We start from the raw sequence: 26,712 nt of genomic DNA, 5'->3' as shown, positions 1-26,712 counted from the left end.
TGAGACATGATATGAAGTGACGTGTGTTACGGCGGTTCCAGAGGTCGGCCATTCGGGACGAGACAAGAGGTCGATGTCAGAAGGACGTGACATAACTGTTCCCGCCAAAATTAAAAGACAAGAACGAGCTTATGAAACCATCGATTTTGTGACTAATCCACTTCCCATTACTCTGGTAAAACTACGGTCCGAAAAGTATGGGGACTATCTGTATACGGTAAAAATCGGGTCAATGCAAGACCGGTGAGACCGGGGTCCGAGGGTAGGACCAAATGAGGACGAGTTGTATATTCGGTCTTTTCTTCAGACCGGGGGGATTGCACAGAATGCGGCTGACCCGAGATGAGAGAAGTGTATCTGTTAGTCCGGTTTCTCCAAGTCAAGTTTACATGGCCGTTAGTCCGGTTTATCTATGTCAAGTTTACGTGGCCGTTAGTCCGGTTTCTCCATGTCCGAACTGAACGTGGTTGTTGGTCCGGTGAACCAGTTGCGGTGCTGCCACGCGTTAAGACCGTTCTGTCATATTGTACTTACAACCGTACGGGTGTCGAACCGTACGGGTCCTATCTTATCCTTTTAGGGTTTCTTTATTCTAAAAGGCTTTGCATTGTATTCAAGGCCCATGAGGCAAACCTATAAATAGAGAACATTTTCCTACTTTATGGGGTGGGCTTTTTCAGATTTAGAACATTGTAGTAGAAAATATATTGAAACTCTCTCTCTCTCTCTCTGATTTTGATCCGGATCTACAGTGCTTTTTGGCTTTGTTCATCCACTCAGTACAATAGATTGCCATATATATGCGTGTATACTTAGCTCAATCACCAAAATCAATATACTTATTCAAGGCATTAGCATATATCTATATATAAATATATATATATATATATATATATATAGGCATACGAATCATAGATATTTCATATCAACCAAAAATAGATTAAAATTCATTCACATATCTTATACCTCACTTACAAATTCAATTGTTACCTAAATTCAGGGTAAACAAAAGGGTGGATTTTTTAGCTCTCTCAATGAAGAAATGCTTCAAAAGGTGGCGGACAAAGTGAGTGCTAGAGATGTTTGGTTTGAATTGGAGAAAATCTGCTGCCCTATGTCCATACACCGATCTCAAGGTTAGTTAGCTTTTTATTTATTCTGATCTTACTCTTATGGTAGTTTACTACTCCTATGGTATAGTATAAACGATCCAAATTGGATTGTTTTAGCTTAAGAAAGTTTGTTAATAGAAAACAAAGTAGGTCAATAATTTTTGAAGATTTAAGCTGAATCTGCAATTGAAAATTGATGGGATCGATATTAATAAGGTGTATATAAAATTTGGATTGATATAAATGCTATATATCAAATTTGGAGTTGATTTGAACAAATTTGAGGCAAAAAGTTGTATTGGTGAAATTTTTACACTGCAAATTAAGGTCACTCGTCAGGATTTGTAGCCAATTCTAGTGATTTGTGGTAGTAATTCTGGTGAGTTGCAAGGATATGACCACAAATCCAAGTAATAATTCGTGACAAGGCAAATTTTGCCATCAACTTAAAAATAACTAGCCGTTCGTCAAGATTTGGCTAGAAATCCTGGTGATTATTATGACAAGGAAAGTTTTGCCGGTCAATTTGAAATTTTGTCGATTCATCGGGATTTTACTACTAAAGTCACTTTTTGATAATCAAGAATAAAATGTAGATTTAACAGGACCTTATTGGGTTATCGGTTCAACTCAAAGAATCGATAACTGAAACTATAGGTCAATATTTTAAAAAAAAAAAAAAAAAACAAACAAACAATAACCGAATCGATAGGTCAATATGACAAAAAAACACAAAATCATTTGAAAACTGTTAAACCAATAACCTGATACCAATAACTCAAAAATATTTTGTAACTTGTGGTGTCAAATAAATCATAAATACTTGTGTGGCTATAGAATAATATCATTACGGATAAAATTGAAAGTTTAAAGTTAATTTAATTTGTTTTCAAATATGAAAATCTATCGTAATTGTTTGAACATGAATAAAGGAAGTGTTGTGAAAAAACATCCATATAGAACGAAAGTGACGGAAAATAATTTAACATCCCGTTTGGGTAGTGGAGCCTTGTATCCTTTTGCTTATATTCCTTCTGTTAAAATTTATGAAATATCTTTCGGATCTCGAGAATCAAATGAGTTTCGTTTGACTGCGATTTTTCTATATGCCTTTTTAGTTCAAGGGCATATAGAACAAGGGAAAAATTGCCCCATTCGAATAGTTCAAGGGCAAAATTGTCCCGGCATTTTTGGCCCTTTTCCCTATTATATATGTCTATATCAATATAACCTTCTCAATTATCAATCTCTCTCTTTTGCGTAATTACCATGAACCATTTTGCAGAAGGCAGCACAATGCAGCCAATAATTGAGGAGGAAGAAACTAGAGCTAAGATCACTCTGTTACACAAAGCACTTCACGATTCTGTTGGGTTGAAGGATGACGTCGAGAAGTCTTTGCAATTTATGGTTGAAATTGCGGGTGATGCATTAGCCATAAAAGAATGTGTTGGGGAAACACCTCTTCATTATGCTGCTCGTTTTTGCAATTTATATGCATCAAAAATTCTTGTCAACACAAACTCTAATTTGCCTCATGTTGCATCCGTCAACGGTCTTTATCCGATTCATGTAGCAGCTGAATATGGTTATGAATTTGTCGATTTGGTTCGTTACTTCTTCAAAGTTACCACGGATCCTGCTCCTTATACGGGTCGTGCTGGCGTTAGGCTGCTTTACAGATTGATCCGTTCGGACTTGTACGGTGAGTTTACATCTTCTTTAAATTTTCGTGAATATAGGTTACTCCTCCACTCCATTTTATGAAGTCTTTCCCTTATTACTCGTAACATTTCTTGGTTCACTTTTATTTGTCACATTTCGCTTCTCGAGAGTTAATTTCACTAATTTTTTAAACTATTTTGAATACAGTAATTTAATATTTTAAAATTAAAATTTGGATTTTGAAAACTATAGGTAAAACACTATAAGTTATAATTCTTCTCATATTAATATGATGACAAAATATATCTTAAAATGTTGGTCAAAAGTCAAGTAATTTGACTCTCAAGAAGCGAAATGTAACCAGTAAAAAGCGAACGGAGGGAGTACAATTTTTAAAAAGAATTATTTGAAAGTAATTTAACTTTAAACTTTTCTTTTACATTTAATGACTTGCTTTTATAGTCACAAATATAACAAAGTATGTTTTAGACCATTAATTTTAATATATATATATATATATTCTTAAATTCGGTGCTCAATCAAAGACCGTCAATCCATCACATTAATTGAAACGGGGAAATACTATTGGATCATCTTATTTCATTGTTTGATCATTATTTGACTAATTAAATGTAAAACGTAAGAATTCTACATAATGCATGAATGTTTTTTTTTTTAAAAAAAAGTTTACCTTTTAATAAAAACTTACCGACTAACTTAATTAGAGTTTTGGGGTGACAAGTTTTTTTGCAGATTTCTTTACAGAATTAATTGAAATGCTTCTTAGTATTACATCTATTTTGCAGATTTAGCTACAGAATTAATTGAAAAGTTTCCTGATTTAGCCAAATATAGTTCAAATGAATTATCTCCTTTGAGGCTGCTGGCTACAAAGGTAAATGCACTATGTGACACAGTCCAAGCATTGGGAAGCAAATATTCAATTGTGAGTTCAATTTCCTCTTTTTTGTTTTTGTTTTTTTTCACGTCCAAACTCACCTCATGTTACCATTTTTTATTTATTTATTTTTTCCCCCAGCTCAATCGAGCTTTTTTTAAAATACTTAAAAGAAAATAGACGTAATTTTGGAGACATTCCTCCAAATTTGTCTTTGTTACGCTTAATTTCCTTGTGGTTTAAACTTTAAAGTATCACTACCTCTCTAAAATTGATGTTTTTGTAAAGAAAATTGTTTTTACGTAAAAATTTTTCCACAACTCTGTTTGCAAAATCTGTTCCGTCATTGAAATATAGCAATATTTTTAAGGGAAGGTAGGTGCTACAAAACATTTTATCAAATTATTGTTATTTTTTCACGTTCAGACACACCTCATGTTACCGTTTTTTATTTATTTATTTTTGGCCCTAGTTCAACCGAGCTTTTTAAAAATACTTAAAAGAAAATAGTGATAATTTCAGATACATTCCTCCAAGTTTGTCTTTGTTACACTTAATTTCGTGGTTTAAAGTATTGCACTTGCTTCTCTAAATTAATGATTTTATAAAGAAAATAGTTTTTACGAATAAATTTTCAATAATTTTCTTTGCAAATTCTGTTCCATAATTGAAATATAGCAATTTCTTTCTGGGAATGTAGGTGCTATAAAACATTTTATCAAATAATTAAAGTTACAAAAAGGTAAAAGTGGAATATATAATTTTTTTTTCCTTTAAAACAAATTGGTTGAAATACAAATTAAAATAAGGGAGATAAGTACGATATATTATTAACAAACCTAAGAGAGTAAAGCATTACAATGGCAAATTTGGAAAGAAGTATATCTAAAACTTTCCTTAGATAATAATCCCTCCGTCCATTTTACTTGTCCACTGTACTAAAAACAGATGTTCATATTTAGTTGTCCAGTTTGAAAATCAAGAGATAATTTATCATATTTCCTATTTTGCCCTCATCATTAAGTAGTAATTATTTTCAATTCATTGCCCAATGAGTGAGATAACTCATAAAAACTGGGGGTGATATATAGTAAAATCATGATTTAATTTATTGCTTCTTAAGGGTTGTGTCAAGTCAAACATGAACAAGTAAACACGGACGGAGAGAGTAATGTTAAGAGACGTACGTAAATTTATTTTGGAGGAACTATAGTATTTTCACACTTCCCTTCCGGTGTGACTCGAACCCTGAACATACTAGTCGTGGGTGGAAATGCTTTACCAACCGAGCAATCCTCATGTGCCTAAGACTTATGTTATTAACTTCCTTTATCTTGTGTTTCTGATTGCCAAGAAAAGTTATAGCGACAAATATTCGTCGACCAAGAGCAAATATCAATGATATTGAAAACGTTGGCAACAAACCACATCTGGATAACCCAAGTCCCAACGGTGCGTTTTCTACTTGACTAATACAAGCACACATTTTCAGAAAATTAATTTGCGGTGACAAAAATTAAAAAGAATATGAAGAAGGAAAAAAAAAAAAAAAAAAAAAAAGGTACTCAGTGAAATACCAAAAATTTATGTATGTTACTTTTTATTTTTTATGCATTCATAGCTAGTGATCCAGAAGTTGCTTTCGTCTTCTACCATCTCTAGGAAATATGAGATGAGCGTATACCGTGCACATCACGACCCAATACTTTTGGACATAGTGTATTTACGTTTATGTGAATAGATTTGGGTAGTAATAATATATATATTTTATATTGCTAATAAACATACATAAGTTTGCACTGTTTTTATGCATATATATATATACACACACACACACACACACTGTGTCCAAAACACGATTAATATAACATTGTAGTTTGTGCTCCGTATACAAAACTTTATTATATTAGTGTTTGCTACGAATACAAAGTTGGCAAAAATTTATTAATACTTTTTAAAAGAGAAGACTTGTTTAAAAGGAAACTATTTTCCTCTTTTTTTGATAAAACAATAGCAATATTTAAGCATCAACATACTTTGAATTTTAATTCGATTAATTTAAAGGTGTAAAATATTCTATTGTTAATGTATGTAGATTAGACCTAAACAATACTTATTATTTTTTATCAAATTTTGATTTGGATAATTCTAAGTCAAATTATTAAATTAATTTTACATGTTTAAAACGAAACAAAGTAGAAATTTGATTTTCTATTTAAACGAACAACTACTATTTTTTAATTTTTGGTAAATATTCTTGGTTTAGCTCATTTTACTTGTCATGTTGTCTTTTGCATGGTTTTTTAAGGAAACATCAATTAGAATTATAATTTGACTAATTTACCTTATTAATTATTTGATCTTCATTTAATATTATTTTTTCTTTTACGACATTAATCTCTTTTCACATTTATTAGAGTAAGAAAAAAATGAAAAAGTAATTAAATTCTATCTTATTTTAAAATATAAATATTTTAAGTATATTTATTTTAGTAAACATAACAAATAAATGACATGGCAGAATAACAAATATAACAGTTAAATATCTAGATTAGATTTTAGGCTAATATAAGGGAAAAAAAAATTATATGCTTTGGCTACCTAACCTTTTGAAGAAAAGCAATAATATAGGGTCCATGTTTTTTGCTATACAATAATTTCATTTGCTCCCACTAATGGGTTAATACGCACGTGGCAATGAATCCACCATTATTGACTTAATGGGGATACTTTGGGAATTACATGAATATTGTTTGATTTTTTAATATGGGGTGCACGTTTTTTTTTTTTTAACATTGCTTGTTTTTTTAATATGGAATTCTTTTTTTTTTTTTATATTGCTTGATTTTTGTAATATGGGGTCCACTTTTTTTTTTTACATGAGTTTGGAGATGGTGGGGTCTACTTTTTTTCCTATTTTTTAATATTGCTTGGTGTTTTTAGTATGGGGCCCACCTTATTTTTTTTATATTGCTTGATGTTTTTAGTATGGGGCCCACCTTATTTTTTTTATATTGCTTGGTGTTTTTAGTATGGGGCCGACCTTATTATATTTTTGACCGTTTATATTTCTTCTTCTTGATGCTATTCCTCATTATTGGTGCGAGACGTATGTGTCTAAACTTATACCCAAAGGTATAAGTTTTAAACCTTTTGGTTTTATGACTTTTTTGTGTTCAATTTAAATCGTTATTTCTTTTTTTCCGAACTTCTTTTTTTTACATTTTCTCTAAGCGTACCTTTACCATTTTCTGAACTTATTATCATTATTTAAATATCCTATTTTTTTCTGCTGCAATTGTCTCCTACTTCTTCAAGTGGACCCCACCTTAATTTTTTTTTCCTAGCAATTGTCTCCTAATTCTCCATGCGGACCTCACCTTAATTTTTTTAATCTCTACTATTATAGAAGAGTGGGCCCCACCTTAAATTTATTTTTTTATTCCTACTATTATAGAAGATTGGGTCCCACCTTTTTTTTTAAATAATTTTTCTACTATTAAAGAAGGTTGGGGCCCACCTTATTTTTTTCAATTTTTTGGTGACTGACGACGAAAAAGTGAGCAAACCGGCTCTTCTATATAGTTAAAAAAATTTAGTGACTGACGACGACAAAATGAGCAAACCGGCTCTTCTATATAGTTAAAATGGTAAGTTTCAACATCACAGGTTTCTGGTATTCGGTTTATTGTTTTCAGTATACTTTAGCACGTTGTTATGTAATCATTAAATAAAATTGCCATGCCTTCAAAAGAAACGGAAAGGTCTTTTGGTCACACTATTGTTGGCTACAATAGCCCAACTAAGGGTAGCATAGTAAATTTATATGGGTATCCAAGACAAATTTAATAATTTATACTTAGTTAATGTCATTCCTATCGTTCCCTCTTAAAATTCATCTTAATTCAAAATTGTACATGGAAAGATTATGAAGATCTTTTCATAGTTGTGGTCAAATTTGAGTCAAATTGATGTGGTAGTTTAGCAGCTCTCAGAAAGAAAATTCGCCAGAGAAGTAATGCAATGATTTTAAGCACTAAAAATTCCATAATGACAAGTTTTCAAATTTTACGTTTTCCCCTTTAGGATTTTTGCTTATGTTACTATTATTGCTCTGTTTGAACGTAAGTGTAATTCCCTCTTTCTCTTCTTTTTTCTCTTTAAATGATCTGATTGTTAGAACTCTAGGTGGGTGTAATGTCATAAAACACAAAAAGCAGAAGAGGACAATAAACTCAAAGAACAATTATAATATTCTGAAGAGAGAAGGGTCAAAAATACCCCTCTACTTTAGAAAAAAGGCTAAAAATATCCTCCAAACTTATTTTGGATAAAAAATATTCCTCCCATCCTTAAAGTTTTCAAATATACCCCTGTCTAGACGAAAACTATCCCCCAAAATAATCCGAAATAAGTTTTTTAAACCCGCTTCATCATGTAAACTCGGCCAAACTAAATAATAACTCATAAGATCTCCTTATTCCCCCCAATATGTAGGTTTGAAGTTTGAGGGAATTGGGGGAATAAGGGGATCTTATGGATTATTATTTAATGGGTCGATTAAATGATGGAGCGGATTTAAAAAAATAATTTTGGGTTATTTTGGATAATTAACATCAAGACAGTAGATATTCGAAACTTTAAGATTATATGTATTTTTGACCCAAAATAAAATCAAAGAATATTTTTAGCCTTTTTTTCAAAATAGAGGGGTATTTATGACCGTTTTCCCTATTCTGAATGATTAGAAAAGGAGACTTTCGCCGGTGTGATCACTAGAGCCTTGCCTTCTAGACATATTTTTACAAAGCCCTTTCACACACTCATTGTACGTACTACATTGATAACATAAAATTCATATCTAGCTACAAAGATCACGCACCTAGGATAACAAAAAAATAAATAAACTAGACACTTAAACATTTAAGTTTACTATTTTCTTCATCCTCCGTTAAATTTAAGTATCTTTTCATATCCTTCAATACTCTTGATAATTTCAGCATTATATTCATTTTCGGTATCCTCCTTGCGTACAGCGTATTACACTCATATCGCCTACCTTCCCAATTGCCTTAAAAAATAAACAATGTTAGTGGTCTGGACAAAACTTGTCATACTCGTGATGGCAGTTTTTTCCATCATTTGATCAGTACAGACAGTCGCGACTATAAGGAATATAATCCGCTATTAATCACATTTTTGGCTATTGCCAACACAGACTTCCCTTGTATTTTTATTTTTCCAATTTTGTGAAGTCTTCCCAGACTAATTTCACTTTTTCAACGGGTTACTCGTTCTTCACAAACTCGGAAGATTTACTCTTATATATGCAAATAATAGGCCTCTCAATAGGTCCTCATATTTGGAGACACACTTTCAACGGAGATTTTCGAGTTTTCCCCTCTACATTTTCCAGGATTGAACCGGTGCTTCAATTCCACTTGTACTTTAAAATATAAGATGGTCCTTTCTTGATATCTGAAGGTACCAATGATGTAATAGAGGGATAAACTGAAAGCATGATATTCCCTCCGTCCTATATTATTTGGCCACATTACTAAAGATATATGTCCCAAATTACTTGTTTATTTACAAAATCAAGATAAAATTAAGAGATAGGGGTCAAAAACACACCCCAACTATCACTTTTTTTGAGTTTCATACCTAAACTATCAGCAGATTGAGAAAATTACCTAAACTATCACTATCTAGTTTGTAAAACACACCTCAAATTAGTCTTGAATGGTATATGATCTACACTCTCCATTTTATATAAAAATGTTATCAAGTGTTGTCCACGTGAATAAATAATGTCACAATGGCATCTACATGGAAATTAAAAAAAAAAAAAAAAAAAAAATCTATTTGTTTTAAAAAACAAACTGAAAAATAATAATTTTTGTAAAAAAATATCAAAAATTATAGAAAATTAAAAAAAATTTAAAAAATGAAAAAGTTATTTAAAAAAAAAAAAAACTGATTATTTAGTTTTCACATTTTTTTTAAAAAAAATCAACTTTTCCATTTTCTAAATCATTTTTTTATGATTTTCTAAATTTTTTGATTTTTTTTTTACATAAAATACATAAATACCCCCCCCCCCCCAAACGTATACTTCCTGACACTATGACGCACCCAACCTTTGCGTGCGACCTATTACCCCCCTGACCTTACTTTTTCTGTATCTTTGTATCATTTTTTGGCTGACGTGGCACAAAAATAATTAGATGCCCAGTTGCACAGTGGAGAGTGTTGCACTCTCTCCGCCACATCGGCGCCACGTTAGTGCCACATTGGCACCACATCACAAAACCCTTATTCTTCTTCTTCTTCTTCTTCATCTTCATCATTCCACCCCACATCTCATTTTCCCCGCCCACCCCTAACCCCACCGCCACCCTTATTCTTCTTCACTTTTGCTAACGTTACTTTTATTTATTCTTTCACAATTTTTTACTTTCTTTTTCTTTGTGCAACTCTTCTTCACTCTCATTCTTTTTCTTCACTTCCGGAACTCCATTTTATCGATTCAATCCTGCATTTTCCTCCAATGATAGAAAAATTAGAGGAGAATATTGTTGGATTACCAATTGTGAATCTGAAATGGAGTAGTCGAATTCTTAAATCTGAAATGGGTAGTCGAAAATGTTGTCAAGTTACCAATTTTGAATCCGAAATTTTTGTATGTTGGTGATTTGTTAGTCAAAATTGGTTTGCAAGTAAAATCAATGGAAAGCTACCGTGAACTCCATTGTTACTTGCTCCTATGAACTCCATTATTACTTGCTCCATTCTTTTTTCTCCGAAATTGTAAGGGGAAATGATTGATTTATGGTTTGAGCCAAAATGAGTTTACTTTATCGCAGTAATTAAAGCTTGTTTTGATATTGGGAAGTTGAAATTGGGTTGTTTATTTCATGGCGTTGCGATTTGTCAGGGATTCAAGAGAATAATGTGATTGAGAGGCGGATTTATGAAGAAGAAAAAGAGGCGATTGGGTAGGGTCACCGGAGACCGCTGTGTCCACGACAATGATCATGGCGAGTTGACCATGTGACATCCGAAGTTGTATGCCGATTTGAAACAAGTTGAAAAGTGAAAATCTCATATCCGTATTGTCGGGTTCTTGAGATTGAAAATTGGCAGCAGAAAAAAAAATGGATGTTGTGATTAACTGTTGTTTAGTCATCTGGGTATTACTATTTGGAGCTTAAAAACACTAGTGAAAATTGTTTGAAGTTGTTTGTTTGTGCTAAAGTTGAATTACAATTGAGCTTTGCATTATTTGATAATCATGGAAGCCATGTAGATAGCTCTCCAGGCTGTGACAATGGAGAAGATGGCATTGTTTAAAATTTTAATACTTGTTTAATAAAATTTAGGTGGCACCAATGTGGCACTGACGTGGTGCCAATGTGGCGCTGATGTGGCGCCGATGTGGCGGAGAGTGTGCAACACTCTCCACTGTGCAACTGGACATCAATTTTTTTTGCCACGTCAGCCAAAAAAGGGTACAAAAATACAGAAAAAATAAGGCCAGGGGGGTAATAGGTCGCTTGCAAAGGTTGAGTGCGTCATAATTAATCCGAGTATACATTGGGGGGATATTTATGTATTTTCCCTTTTTTTTTTAAATCCAGATTTTTTTAATGCTGATTTTAAAAAAAAAATAATGCAGTTTTTTTTTAAAAAAAATATATACAATTTTTTTTTATAAATAAAAATTATTTTTTAATTTCCACATAGATGCCACCATGGCATTACTTATGCCATGTGGATAATTTTTTTGAGAAAATTTCAGCTTCACTTGCCTTTTGGAGAGTGAGTTCTCACACATTTAGTTCAGGTGTGTTTTGCAAACTAGATAGTGATAGTTTAGGTAGTTTTCTCAATCTTATGATATTTCAGGTATGAAACTCAAAAAAAAAAAAAATGATAGTTAAGGTGTGTTTTTTGACCCTTATCTCTAAAATTAACTAAATCTTTCTCATCTTACCTTTAGTATTAAATTTCTTGAAAATAATCAATATATATTGATTAGAATAATTTATTGATTAAATCTTTCCTATCTTACCCTTACTAGTATTTATTGGAGAGAGAGATAGGAGTAAGATAGTAAAATACATCTTTTATTTATAATTTATGAAGGAGCGTGCAAAAAAAAAAAAGTGGCCAAATAATATGAGATGGAGGGAGTAGTACAAATATTCTGGAAGACCTCACTCTTTAATAATAACGTTAAAAATGTGAACTTTCATCGGAGCCAATAGAGTCTTCTGGACGCATTTATACAAACCCCTTTTGCACACACTATATGAAGCTAACTATACTGATAATGTATACACAAATCATACCTACATAACACAAAAGATAAAACGATAAATGAAACTAAACTAGACACTTAGATATTTAAGTTTACTGTTTTCAATACTTATCTGGTACTCGATCCTTCCTTATTTTTTATGCATAATTATTAACTTGAGAATAATTTAAAGTGTCAAAAGTAAATGTTTACCATTCGACACCTTAAGTAATTTGCTTTTACTTCTAGGCTCTAGTTAGTCCCTCAAATTATGGCTTTTTTCTATTCAAGCATGTCTATTTTTGCATTGCATCAGAATGTCTATTTTTGCATTGCATCAGAACCGGTATACATCCGAGACAAAGAATGGAAACAGCAAAAGGCAGTTGAACTAGCAGAATGCCTTTGCAAGAAGTTAAAAAGTTTAAGGGAGGAAGAGATCAACTCCATTGTTGGTGATCCTCTTCTCCAAGCGGCATCTTGCGACAACTACAAGCTTGTTGAAATTATTGTGAAAAATTTTCCTTCGTCAGTTTATTGTTGCAACGAAAATGGGAAGAATATATTCCACATTTCAGTAGAAAATCATTGCAAAGACGCTTTTAAGTTGGTGTATGAAATAAGTGATCACAGGCATCGCCTCCTGGCTTCAATAGATTTCTCTAATAATACCATGTTGCATTTGGCTGGAAAATTATCACCCGAAAACAAATTAAATCGTACTTTTGGCGTGCCTATTCAGATGCAACAAGAATTACAGTGGTTTGAGGTACGTAATTGAGCTATTAATCTACTGCTTTCTCCGTCCCAATTTATGTAGTATCGTTTGATTAGGCACAAAATTTAAGAAAAAAAAATGAAGACTTTTAAAATCTGTAGTCTAAATTAAAACAAACCTTAGACATGTGTGTGATTATAAATCAATTCATTAAGGCGTCGTTCGGTACTGGTGAGAAGCTAAGTTATTAATGTATTAAATCCTGCATAAGTAATTAATACCATATTTGGTAGCATTCTTTTGCTATGCATAAAATTCAACAGTACTCCTAATATGGTGAATTGGTTTGCAATTTAGAAACCTGCATAACTAATTACTACTATATGTTTAATTTAAGTTATGAGGGAATTCTATGTATTACTTATTTTATGCAAGATAGATGATGAAATAACTAATACATGAATAACTAAACCCTGCATAAAATAATATATAGATTCTCTCGTAACTAATTCATGTATTACTAATACCTACATAACTCTAACCAGCTACCAAACGACCCCTAAAGGTAAAAGAGGAATTTTGAAGTTAAATTATTTCTAATTATCCAAAGGTGACATTCTTTATGGGGCACCATTTGGATCTAGAGAGTCGAACTTTTTAACTTTGATCGCGAATTGGCATAGAATTTTTAAGTTTTTCTGAATAAATTGCATATATGAAAACTACGTACTATGAGTCACAATGTTAACAATTTAAAATATTTAGCAGATATATAACATAATTAAGGTCAGAAATATAATTTGTTTGACTCTCGAAATCCGTGCCACATGAATTAGGACAAAAAGACTATTATATTTACCTGTATGTACTAGTCATTTATTTAATCTCAAACGTAACGTTGTATTTGTATGAGGTGTGTAGGAAGTGAAGAAATGTGTACCGCCTTGTTACTACGAGCGTTTAAACAAGGAGGGTAAGAAAGTGGATCAACTATTTACAGAGGAACATGCTAACTTAAAGAAAGAAGGAGAAAAATGGTTGAAAGATACAGCAAGTGCATGCACTATTGTTTCAGCTTTGGTTGCTGCCATTGCATTTGCAGCTGCAATTACAGTTCCAGGGGGCCACCATAGCGACAGTGGACTTCCAATTTTCTTAGAAACAAGAGCTCTCACCTGCTTTTATGTGTCAAATGCATTCTCGCTCTTCACTTCGTGCAGTTCTTTAATATGGTTCTTTTCTATTTGGGTTTCGCGTTATGCAGAAGAAGATTTTCACAGTAAATTGCCAGCAAGACTAATGTGGGGATTTGCAAGCATGCTTGCCTCCATATTAAGCATGATTATCAGCTTTTCTTCAACGCTGTATATCGTGTCCGGGCAGAAAATATGGGCTCCTTCACTAGTGGGTGTTTTCCTTGTGTCACATGTAGGTTTCTATATTTGCAACCTGATTTCATATCATTTTGGTTCGCATACGTGTAAAGCTCTGCGCTGGTGTCTCAACTTTTCAACACAAAGGAAAAAAGAACCACATTCTTCAGCGAGGCTATAAATGTTAGAGCTTTTGGCAGCCAATATAAACTTGGCTTGATTGGTGAATTTTGTCTCCACTAATCATCTTTCATTGAGAAATAATAACAGTTGGTGACTAGCCACGGTTTTTTCTCCTTGAGGATTTCCCACATAAAATTGTGTGTTATGTTTTTCGTTATCATTGCTTTCATTATTGTTGTCTCTATAACAATAAATCTGCCACCTCAGACTATATCCACATTGAAGAACGATGAACTTGGCAGACCAAATTTCAAAATCATGTTGAAGAAGGGGTACCTTTTTTTTTTAATTATTATTCTTATTATTATCCATGCTAATCTCTGTTCATATGTTTGTACTGAATTTTTGGTTTTTTGAAAACTCAATTGTACTAGAAGAGGTAAGGCCTAGTCCCCTCCTCCCCTCTATGTACCTTTTGATTTCTTCAGTTATATACCCTCACAGGGAACCTTTTGATAAGTAAAAGGAGGCCTTTTAATAGAGCTCACAAAACTCAAAATGGAAATCCTTTCATTTGTCTTCTAATAACCTAGCCTGAGACATGTCATGAATAGTTTTCATGGTGTTTCGTAAACGATGTACTATCAAATTTCATATGTTTAAATGTTCATCATTATTATACAAATAAAATTCCAAGTTTCACTTGTTTCTTTTTCCTTTTCAATTAAGTTTCAGGTTACATTACAATGCTCATGTATAATATAATGCTTGTATTAATCCTATGCTAATAACATCATGAATGATTTGAAACGAAAAAGTGTGGCCAAAAACTATGGCTAGCTACTTCTACATAGTCTTTTACGTGAAATTATTAAACACGATAAGATCAAATATCTTAAATAAATAAGGATGATGTTCAGAATGCTACATATAAATCTTCTATGCCTTCAAATAATTGTCTGTTTTTTCTTGACTAGACAAAACAGATGATTAATAAGTGGTCCTCGCCAATGTTGAAACGCCAAAATGGGCAATATAGCTGCTATAAACGCCGCATAAAACGCCATTTCGTTGTCCTTCAACACAAAATACAGAGCACAACCAAAGCTTAGCATCATTGCTTCTACTGAGGCATATAGTGTAAGAAGTCCCCATAATAAGCGCTTTGGCAAAACACAAAGAAAATCTTCTTCTGTATAACGAGAAGTCAAAATAGAAACGAACGCGAATAATGAAATGCAGGATGTGGAGAGCGACACTGTGTTGGAAAAGGTGAATGCCACGAAGAATCCATTTCTTGAGAGAATTGGAAGCTCATTTTCGCAGTTTTTGACACCTGGAAATGTTATTGCTGCAGCAAATGCAATGGTAAGGATGAGAGCTTCTATGATTGCGCATGAATTTGCTGTTTCTTTCATCCATTTTTCCCCTTGTATTCTCAGATTTGTGTGTTGCTCTGTAAACACTTGATGAGCAGTTTTGCCCTTGTCGTTTAGACGCTCGTAATGACAAGGTGGCAACATTTGCTTCACTGCCTACACCACAGAAAAAATTAGTCAAATTATATGATCGATTCATACACTTTTTTCCTCTTTCTAAATGTGGTGTTTATAAAGAAATTATCTTTCTTTTTTCCGCTTGATATCCTGGTACTCGCTTTGGATTCGATTAATTCGAATTCACGCCGGAAAGTTTACTTCATGAGGTGAAACGCTCCCTACCAAAGACGACTACCTTCAAAGGGCTCGAATCCAGACTTCAGATTAAGAATGAAGGAATACTTACTGCCACAATCTTTGATGGTGTTTCAGATATTATCTTTTTAGTAAAATAATGATAATACCATTTCATTTTTTAACAACATGTTGGTGTTTGATTTTACACGGATTTAAAAAAAAAAAAAAAAGATTTTGGGTAAACGCAATCTTAAACATGTAATAATATTTCTAAGACAATAAAATCATGTTTAAAATCAAATACGTAATTTCAAATATAGGAAGGTATCAATACTTTTGAGACAAATTCACATAGAATGAAATAGCAGAAGTAATCATTACTTTACAACATTAATTTTGAAATCCCAAACTTGTTTCCTAGTATACGAGTAACTAACGCCAGTTTTCCGAAACAATTTGGACTAGTAATGAAATTTTGTACAGTAACTTTACATGTACTATCTTACTGTAGGTAGTAAAGAAATCGAATTACCTGAAACCACCGCAATTCTTCTTGCATCTGAAGAGCCGCCCCAAAAGTACAATTTAGTTCATTTTCAGGCGACAATTTCCCAGCCAAATGCAACATTGTATTGTTAGATGAATCAATTGAAGTCACGAGGTGATGCCTATGTTGACTCATTTGACCAACCAAGTTAAACACGTTTTCGCAGCGATTCTCTATTGCAACATGAAGTATATTCTTCCCATTTTCATTGCAATAATAAACTGATGAAGGAAATTTTTTCACAATAATTTCAACAAGCTTGTAATTGTCGAAACGGGCAGCTTGGAGGAGAGGACCACCAACAATGGAGTTGATCTCTTTGTCGCTTTTAATTTGTAGTTCCTCACAAAGGCATTCTACTAATGTGGTTGCATTTTGGTGTTCCCATTCTTTGTCTTGAAAGCATTCCAATTCAGGTGCTGCAATGCAAGTATAGATATAACAATTTGAGGGGCTCGAAGTAATAGTATAACACTATAGGGGCTTAATGATAGTAAGTGGTGACATTATAATTGAGTTTCTAACGCAAAATATTTTTAATTTTTAATGTTTTATTTATTCATTAGTTATCCTTTGACCAAAGTAAATCTCAGTACGTAAAAGCAGATATTGCCACGTATTCCTCCGTCAAACAAATTTCAGAAGACTAAAATTATTAATTAGTTACTCCTTCCGTCCCATAATAAGTGTCATCTTAACAAAAAATACGCACATTAAGAAATCAATAATGCAATGTGAAGTTTACTAAATTACCCCTATATAATAAAAATAAATTACTTTTTTCTCTTGATTAGAGCATGCACAAGTAGTAAACTTTTTAACATTGGGAATACAATAATACCAAGTTACTATGTGACTCTTCCAATCATCATTATTTAGATGTTACTTTAACTTGTCAGTTTTTGTCTAAAGGTAAAATTGGAAAAACTAGTCAATATATGTCTTGGTTTCCTAAGGTGACATTTATTATGGGATAAAATTTTTTGGCTAAAATGACACCTATGGGATGGAGGGAGTATTGTTTGACCAACAGAAGTGTTACTCAACTCTCTTTCATGTTTCTTTTTTCCACATTCGTTTTTTTAACTTCTTCCAGTGCAAAATATATCTTCTCAAAATATTTTTCTTGAATTAACGAGAGAAGGTAGATAGTGAGAAATATATAAGACGTACAATTGAACTTTGGTTTATCTAGTAGTGCTTCATTGACTGCATTCTCGATATCACTGACATTTGCTCTTGCTTGGAAGATCCATGATGTTGCGCTGGTCACTATATCTAATAAGCAAAAAATACAAAACAAATATGATTAGCTAATTCTTCTAATTTTATTTTATTTTAATTTAATGATAACATGACATATGTTTTAATCGAAAAAATGCAAAAAGGAAAGTGTAACTCACAAGATAGTAGCTTGCAAGAGTTTAGACTATTTGTACCAACGAATGCAGACGTCTTTGTAGCTAACAATGCCAAAGGTGATGATCCATTGGAACCATATTTTGCCAAATCAGGAGAACTCTTTACTAATTGCGTGGCAAAATCTGCAAAACAAATGTTGTAGTATTGAGAAATATCAAAAGAAAATAGTACTGTAATTTAACAAAGATCCGTGTACTACAAAGGGCAATATATAGTCTAGTAATATAAATGGGAATTTTCCAATAATATTTGAGGATTCAATTAAAAAAAAAAATAGTTAAAACTCCTGTCATGAAAATTAATCAATCAACGAAATAAGACAATAGATACATTTTAATAATAAACTATTTTTGTCTCAATTTATTATTTGATACATTTCCCTTTTTTATTTGTATAATAAAATGATATCTTTTATGTAGGAACAATTTAACTTTAAACTACTTATTTTATCCTTAATGAAATGATGTATAGACACCTAAAACTTATTTTAAATTATAAGTTTCAAAAGTCTGTCTTTCTTTCATAGATATCATGTACAGTTGATTTGTATCCCATAAATTGAGACAGAGGAAGTAGAAGATATGTAACTCACCGTACAAGTCCGAACTTATCAATCGATGTAGCAGCCTAGCACCACTTCGACCAGTAAAAGGAGCAGGATCCTTCGTGACACTGAAGAAATAACTAACCAAATCCACACATTTGTAACCATATTCAACAGCTAAATGAATCGGATAAAGGCCACTGTTGGACGCAACATGTGGCAAATTAGAGTTTTTGTTGACAAGAATTTTCGCGGCATGTAAGTTGCCAAAACGAGCAGCATAATGAAGAGGCGTTTCTCCGAAACAATCTTTTATGGCTAATGCTTCATCCGTCATTGTAGCCACCAAATTCTCAATGAAAAACTTAGTGTTTTCGTTCTTCGCTCCAATTGCAATGTGAAGTGCTGTTTGTAACAAGGATGTGATTTGAGCTTCACTTGCTTCGTTGTCTTTTTTCAAGAATGCTTTTGCCTTTTCCCAATCACCACATAACGAAGCCGTGTATAGTGGCAAGTAGTACTTGTAATCTTCATTTGATTCTGTGCTCTTTGTTTCCTCATATACTGGTTGCTGTGTTTCTGCTAAATGTTTAATGGTAATTAGTACTAGTACTAAATATCTATGTTGCTTCACTCTTAAAAACGGGAACGGGTGTGTATCAATCTTCCAAAAAGTAGTTTATTTATTTAGGGCCTGTTTGGAAAGCCACCCAGGTAATTGTAATTGGGTGTAATTGGGTGTAATTACACAGTTTGGCCTGTTTGTTTGACCAAGTAATTACACAGTTAGGTGGAAATTGGGTGTAATTGAGAGGGTGTAATTACACTCTCCAATTCTCAAGGGGGCTGAGAATTGGGTGTAATTACACCCTGTAATTACAGGGTTACTTTTTAGTTTGTTTATTTTTTTACTTTAATTTCTTTTTATTTTTAATTTCTTTTTAATTTCTATTATTTTAATTTCTTTTGATTTTTAATTTTTTTCTATTATTTTTAATTTATTTTTTTATTTTTACTTTTTAATTATTTTTATTTTTTAAAATGTATTTTGTTTTTATATTATTTATTTTTCATTTCCTTTCTTCTCATTCCCAACCTTTACTTCTTATGGTTCCATGTAATTGCTCGTATTTTTTTATTTTTTTTATTTTATTCATTTAGCATAACCGTGTTATTATTCTAATTTTTGAAATAATATTGGAAAGAATGAGTCATTAACAAACTTGACATATAACGAGTGACATTATTAAAGTAGAATTTCATTGTGAATGAGGTTATAGACTTATATTTTTCCTTTCTTTTGAATTATTTACTTAAGTTATGTTGGAACTTACTTATTTAATGTTAGAATTTGACATAAGAGTATTGTGTTGAACTTTTTCTTTTGGATTTTGAATTTAGGTTATATTTCCAATTTTAAGTTATTTGCTTTCACATTACATGTTGTTTATTTTTCACTTACATTTCATGGATTTTTTGTGTCAAACATTTGAATAATGTTATGGCATTATATTTATTAATAATATTTTTTGTCAAACATCCAGTCCATGTCGTTCTCACAAAAAAAGTCTTCTTCTAAGTTTTATAATTAATTAAAATTAAATATTATTAATTTGAAATATATATATATATCAATTATTTTTTACAATATTAGTTACAAATATATGATTATTAATTAATATATTTTCAAGAAACAATATGTTATTAAATAACTAATTTAATATCATTTATAAAGGCAAATATTTTTTAAATATTAATTTTAATTTCTTTATAATTAAATTTTATTTTTAAATTGAACTAACTGTGTAATTACACTTGTGCAACCAAACAACACGCTTGTAATTACACTGTAATCACGTTATGTCAAACAAACAGGTCATTGTAATTACACTACTGTGTAATTACTAGGCTATGTAATTACTACCCTAGTAATTACACCAATTCCAATTACCACGTGGCTTTCCAAACAGTGCCTTAGAGAATCCGATACGAGTGCATATCAGAAATTAAGTCCGAATAACATAACTAAATATCATACTAGCTTTTTCCCCCTCTTTTTTTGAAGTAAAATTGAAAATTTTAAGCATTTGTGGTAAAGGAAAAAGCTACTTTTCATAGAGGAAAGTTTTTTCAAAAGAATTTCCAATTTAGAGAAAAAATAGAATCATCATTGATATAATTAGAATCTTGGACTGATACTTGAAGTTGTTTCAAGTTTATTTGACCAACATGAAGACCTTTAACAAGGAATGTGAAAGATCAAGCTCTTCGAAAAAGTATGACGCGAAAGAAAGTTAAAGTCAAACATTTTGAGAATCTTTGAGAGTAATGATTTTGCTTGTATACCACAATAAGATATTTTTCAATGTTTGATCGATAAGTTGAAACTTTTTTATAAGGTATTTAAATATTTAATTGTTGAGTAAAAGATATTTTTCTCTTTTTGGTTATAAGTAATAAGAATATCTATTTCAAACTTAATTCAAGACTCTTGATATGTTTTCGGTATAAAGTAAAATAAAAAAGTTAGATGGAAAAAGAAGTACTCTATTAAAACAAAATCAATAAAGTAACTTAAGAAAAACACAGTTTTTCAAAAATAGAAAAGAAATGGCGAAATGAAAACAAAGTAAAGATCCAAATGATATATATAGGGCCCTATAGGAAAAAGAAAAAGATGAAAGGAGAAAAGGAGGCCCCTCAGGCAAGTATTTGTGTTTGGTTATTTTCGGGTCATTTGCACGATTGACCTTCAAAGGCACTGGTCTTTAATTTTGCCCCTTAAATCGGTGGTCTTTAATTTTTGTCCGAGGATACAAATTCTTTAGTTTCGGGTTCGAATTTTCACTCAGTCAAAAATTAAAAAAATCGCAAGATAAAATTTGGATTCGCAAAGCAGAGTTTTACATGTAAAATTCTACCTCAGGCAGAGTTTTGAATGCAAGCAGAGTTTTGAATGCAAAACTCTACCTTAAGATAGAGATTTAAGACTTGATCGAAATGGTCAACCTTAACCTGCAGGGTGGTAGGTGAAGAATAAAAATTAAAGACCACCAATTTGTGGGGAAAAAATTAAAAACCAGTGCCCTTGAAGGGAAATCCACACAAAAAAATGGTTTTTTTTTAGCTTTACTAAATCAATAACAGGGGCCCAAATAGGAGATGAGTCGTTGTGGAGTAATGTTTTTCTGTTTCCCACGTTATGTTTGGTGGTGGTACGAGAGCTTCGATTAATTCGAATTTTCATCGATGAATACATCGAAAAGAAAGTGCTCCCTATTATAACATTTTTCATACTTAGATTTTAAAATTGAAATCTCTAATTAAGTAAGAATTTTATTTATTCATTGTAATCCATGGTGGTGTTGTGAAGTATTAAACACCATTTCTGTCGGGTGTTTATTTGTTTGACCTGTTTTTAAACCGTCAAACGTGTTTATATTTTTAAATTTTACTTGTGACATATAGAGACAAAGGTGACACATCAAAATTGGCGACTTAAAGTCAAATCTTGTATAAAAAGTCTTAATATTTGTATTTTATTTTTTAAGATAACTTCGAATTCAATTATTTCAGGAACTGTTAACATTATTTTATAAGCAATATAGTCATTTAAAAAAGATCATGTCTTTTTTTTCTAATTAAGTACATAAATTAATTGATAGCATACGGAACTTAGCCCATACAAAACTTTATGATAGCACCCAATTATTCTGATTCGGTGATTCAACCTATGATTCATCATTTATAGACGTTGATAAGATCCATCCGTTTAGCAACACTTTAGGATGGCATAGCCTTAAAAGTGAAGGGCAAGGTTCAAACGAGAAAAGACGACTGTAGATACCTAGGCACCTAGAAACGAGGAAGACGAGTAATCGACAAAATGCTTCGGAGAGTTGAAAATTGATTTATAGTGACGCAAGTATTTATGACTTATTTTAGACTACAAATTTTAAAAATCTTCCTTTCATTCGTAATTGAACTCCGCGCTTAATCAACACCTTCGCATAAATTGGGACAAAAGGAGTATTATTTTTCAGCTTTTAAGAAAAAATTATAAATAAATAAAACTATTTTTCCTAAAGATATACGCTTTTGAGTTTTTAAGCACAAGATTACTCATATGAAAAAATTATATTTACTAAATTATTATTAGTAATCTTTGACGTAATTTAACAATGATAAAACATTTTGTGATCCTATTAGTCAAACTGCTAATCTCCAAAACATTTTAATAAGTATTTTTCAAAATAAATTGATTTCAACAGCTTGATCACACATTGCTTTTAGTCCAATTCAGGAAAATGACTGTCCTAAACATGCCAAAAAAAATCATTTTCAGCATTTTAAGAAAAATCAAACATGATAAAGTTAGAGAAAGTTTTTTTCCCTCCTTCGTACCAAAAACACTAAAAGAAGAAAGAAAAAACCTCACCTTCAAAATCGTCAAGGGAATTATGGCAGCAAATTTCCTCCAATTTCAGCCAAACATCTCTAGCACTTACTTTGTCTGCCACATTCTGAAGGATTTCTTCAGTAAGAGAGCCAAGAATCCATCCTTTAACAAGCCTATCACTTCTTTTCCACTTCAAGTAGTCTAACATTGGTTGGATTAAAGTTCCATCAATGAAACCAACTAATTCTTGACTTTCAAGAAGACAAAGCATTTGTGCTTTCCATAGAAAATAATTTGAAGAATCAGACAGTTTTATGGTTACAAAATTTGCTATATTAAGAGTTGATGGGTAAGGATATGCATTTTCTGCCATTTTGAGTTTTGAGTTAGAGAGTGTGATAGAGGAGGGAAATTGATCAATAGTTAGCTCATATACTCAAGGACATTGACTATTATTTTTCCTCGAACCGTACAAGATACCGTGGAACATAAACAGTATTACTAGTACATTAGATTAGTTTTGGCCACGTGCACATGCAGCTTTTGTCAAGTGGCCCTAAAATGCACTTTTAAATTTTGCTACACATCTATAAAAAACTGTAGGGGTATTTTTTTTAAGTGAAAAAAGAAGGCCAACAACAAGAATATTTATTTTCCCAAGTTTGATCCAATTAGGTCGATATTTGTTAGTCTCAAGGTAGTTGTTCTGATCCAATCGGTTCTTGGGTCACATATTTCTTTTTTGGTAATTAAACTTTTTTATTAATCATCAAGTAGGAGAGTTACAGAACCATACATAACTATCACAGTTTGCTATCCTTTCAACACTCAAACAAAAACAGAAGGCATAGTACTAAAATACTAGCTGCTGACATTTACCAATACACAATTCGTTACGAGAAACAGAGGATTTTTCCACCGACATTCAGTGAGAAATTTGTGTTGGAAAATATAATTTTCTTATCTCATTCCCACCGAATAATCTCACCGGAAAAAACACATGGTGGGAAACAGGTTCCCATTGAAATGCTGAAAATTTTCTAATTTTTCCTTGTAAAAACACTATTCTTTAGTTTTTTTTTTTCACCGACATTCAGTGGGAAATAGGCACTAAACATATTTCAATGGGAAATTCAGTGAGATCATGGCCAGCTTTACTACATTTTTTAGAAGTCGCAAGACTAGGGATGCCAAATGCCAACAGAGAAGCAGATATATAGTAGTACATGTTTAAATCTTGGGATAACGTTAGATTTATGTAATGTTATATTTCGGAATAGCAAAAATTGTCCAAAATATCAAATCGGGTTTCTGTTTTGTCCCGTCTTGTCAAACAATATGAAAGGAATAATAGTAAAGGGAAAATGAGGTCAAAGCATTGCAAGGAAAAATGAAGATCTCAAATGTGGAGATGTAACAAAAATTTTACGGAAAAGGCTCAAATATGTCGTCGACCTATCGGAAATGGCTCATTTATGCCACTCGTCAATAGTTTGGCTCATTCATGCCATTGAACTATCAGAAATAGCTCATTATGTCACTCATCAATAGTTTGGCTTATTTATGCCATCACCCGTTACCAAAATGACTCATCCATGCCATTTTTCATTAACGCCGATTTTACAATACCAGATATGACACGTGGCCTCCAATTAGATTATGGTTGTGGGTGAGTAGGGTGAATGGGTCGAATTTTTTATTAATTTGGATTCAAAATTGGGTTGGTTTAATTAAACGATGTAGACATCTAATTGGAGGCCACGTGTCATATCTGGTATTATAAAATCGGCGTTAATGAAAAATGGCATGGATGAGTCATTTTGGTAACGAGCGATGGCATAAATGAGTCAAACTATTGATGAGTGGCATAAATGAACCATTCCTGATAGTTCGACGGCATAAATGAGCCAAACTATTGATGAGTGGCACAAATGAGCCATTTCCGATAGTTCGATGGCATATTTGAGCCTTTTCCGAAAATTTTATTATACAATTAAAAGAAAGTTTAATAGCAACAATTTTCATCAAGAAAAGGAACTCACCCATATTCGATCGCATCAAACAAATCAGTTTATTATGATTAAAAATAAAGTGAGATTAAAAAATTATATTAATTAATAACAATTTGTGTAAATACAAGGAGATGCTACTCAACAACAAGTGATGTAAGACATTACAAAGCAATAGCGCAGCGGAAAGAAGATTAACATACCTCCTGCCATTGTTACGGAGTCGTCGGAGTTGTCGTCGGCGTCGTCTCGTCAACGTTTGTTTTGCAATTCTGGTGAGTCTTCTAAGAATTGAACCTCACTATTAGATGGTGTGGAATTTCAGAAAGATTTGTGCTTAGGGACCAGAACCGGATTATGCCATATATATAATTGTTCCCCATCAAAAACAGTTTTTGGCAGTTTCCATAGATAAGGGGCGGTAGTTTTCTAAAGTTATCTCCCTTTGTTGGGAGTTTATCTCCCTTTGTATACGGGCCATTACAAAAGTTCAAGTATTGAACTTTAACTTACATTCTCCCACTTGATCCATATTACATAATGCCCAAAGTTACAGTTACTAAAGAGAATCATTATACATGAATCATGGCGATAGTTCCTCTAAGAGCGAGTAGTATCTTCCATGTATCACAATGCATTATGCCTCTAAGCTTTAGCCCATCTTACCCGATGTTTATTCTAGGTCCATACTTTAGCGATATTTCTCAGAATAAACTGAATGTGCACACAGTAACAAATACGAGAAATATCATGTAAAATAGAGTTTCAACAATATTCGTTGTTACAATGAAGTTTTACATAGGGGAACTAAGTCCCATTGTGACTACATGATCCTTAAATTTATACGGTAGCATGCCTTTAGTTAAAGGATCAAATAACACCAGTTCAGTGCTAACATGCTGAATGACCACTTTCTTATCTTTAACTGCTTGCTTTGACTACTACTTTTGTTATTCTTAGCCATAAAGATAGAAGCTGAATTATCACAATATAACCTTAATGGCTTAGAGATAGAGTCGACAATTCTAAGCCTAGAAATGAAACCCTTTAATCATACACCATGTGAAGTAGCCTCAAAACAGGAAACGAACTCAAAGATTTATAGTGGAAGTAGTAATCAGAGTCTGTTGGCACTCCTACAAGATATAGCTCAACCGGCTAACATAAAAATGTATCCTGAAGTTGATTTGCGTGAATCAACACAGCCAACATTGTCTAAATCAGAGTAGCCAATGACTTCCAAATCATCTGATCGTTTGTACATAAGCATGTAGTCTTTTGTCCCTTGAAGATATCTTAATACTTTCTTTGCAGCTTTCCAGTGGTCAAGACATGGATTACTCTGATATCTTCCCAATATTGCAACAAAGAAATGTAATGTCAAGTCTTGTGCAAACTTAAGCATACATCAAGCTTCCAACAGCAGAAGCGTATGGAATATCTTTCATTTGTTCCCTTTCAAGATCATTATTCGAGCACTGATTCAAATTGAACCTTTCACCCTTCACAATGGAAGCTACACATCCGAAACCTCTCTAAAATTTTATTGATATAGGCTTTTTGAGATAGACGTAAGATACCTTGATGTCTATCTCGATGAATCTTAATGCCAATGACATGAGACGCATCACCCATGTCTTTCATATCAAAATTATTAGAGAGAAATTTCTTCACTTCATGTAGCATTCCCTTGTCATTGGATGCAAGCAAGATATCATCCACATATAAAACTAAGAAATAAATTTTACTCCCACTGACCTTCATGTATATACATTGATCCATAATGTTCTCAATAAAGTCAAATAAAGAGATAACATCATGAAATTTTAAATACCATTGATAGGAGGATTGTTTTAGTCCATATATGGATTTCTTTAGCCTGCATACCAAGTGCTCACCATTACTAAAGGAGAATCCTTCAGGT

General features: G+C 32.3%; 2 protein-coding genes across 3 annotated transcripts; one reads left to right on the top strand and one right to left on the bottom strand.

Annotated features, from left to right (window-relative positions):
• The first annotated feature begins 929 nt into the window (after positions 1-929).
• LOC132034892 (uncharacterized) lies at positions 930-14,249 on the top strand. The gene is made up of 5 exons (XM_059425229.1): positions 930-1,136; positions 2,398-2,817; positions 3,584-3,723; positions 12,294-12,746; positions 13,617-14,249. The coding sequence occupies exons 1-5, from the start codon at positions 1,043-1,045 to the stop codon at positions 14,247-14,249; spliced, it is 1,740 nt and encodes a 579-aa protein (XP_059281212.1). The 5' UTR covers positions 930-1,042.
• An 802-nt stretch (positions 14,250-15,051) lies between these two features.
• LOC132033808 (uncharacterized) lies at positions 15,052-23,252 on the bottom strand. 2 transcript variants are annotated; one of them, XM_059423898.1, is made up of 6 exons: positions 22,819-23,252; positions 18,429-18,962; positions 17,818-17,958; positions 17,588-17,692; positions 16,400-16,833; positions 15,052-15,726 (listed from the first exon to the last, which is right to left on the bottom strand). In XM_059423898.1, the coding sequence occupies exons 1-6, from the start codon at positions 23,150-23,152 to the stop codon at positions 15,139-15,141; spliced, it is 2,136 nt and encodes a 711-aa protein (XP_059279881.1). In that variant the 5' UTR covers positions 23,153-23,252; the 3' UTR covers positions 15,052-15,138. The 2 variants fall into 2 exon arrangements, with proteins under 2 accessions (XP_059279881.1, XP_059279883.1); XM_059423900.1 differs by having other exon boundaries at positions 15,055-15,726; positions 18,429-18,959; positions 22,819-23,250.
• Positions 23,253-26,712: the final 3,460 nt, after the last annotated feature.

Source organism: Lycium ferocissimum, chromosome 10 (genome assembly GCF_029784015.1).
Source record: "Lycium ferocissimum isolate CSIRO_LF1 chromosome 10, AGI_CSIRO_Lferr_CH_V1, whole genome shotgun sequence".
In the NCBI taxonomy this organism is placed as follows: Eukaryota; Viridiplantae; Streptophyta; class Magnoliopsida; order Solanales; family Solanaceae; genus Lycium; species Lycium ferocissimum.
Note: the sequence above shows the minus strand (reverse complement) of the source record. Positions and strands in the feature narration are given on the sequence as shown.

Bases quoted from the DNA above. Each gene is read 5' to 3' on its own strand.
- LOC132034892 (XM_059425229.1), top strand. From the start codon at position 1,043: ATGCTTCAAAAGGTGGCGGACAAAGTGAGTGCTAGAGATGTTTGGTTT. The intron at 1,137-2,397 runs GTTAGTTAGCTT...ACCATTTTGCAG, and splicing joins GTCCATACACCGATCTCAAG to AAGGCAGCACAATGCAGCCA. The intron at 12,747-13,616 runs GTACGTAATTGA...TGAGGTGTGTAG, and splicing joins AAGAATTACAGTGGTTTGAG to GAAGTGAAGAAATGTGTACC.
- LOC132033808 (XM_059423898.1), bottom strand. From the start codon at position 23,152: ATGGCAGAAAATGCATATCCTTACCCATCAACTCTTAATATAGCAAAT. The intron at 16,834-17,587 runs GTACGTCTTATA...CTTGCATTGCAG, and splicing joins AGATAAACCAAAGTTCAATT to CACCTGAATTGGAATGCTTT. The intron at 15,727-16,399 runs GTAATTCGATTT...TCTGTGGTGTAG, and splicing joins AAGAATTGCGGTGGTTTCAG to GCAGTGAAGCAAATGTTGCC.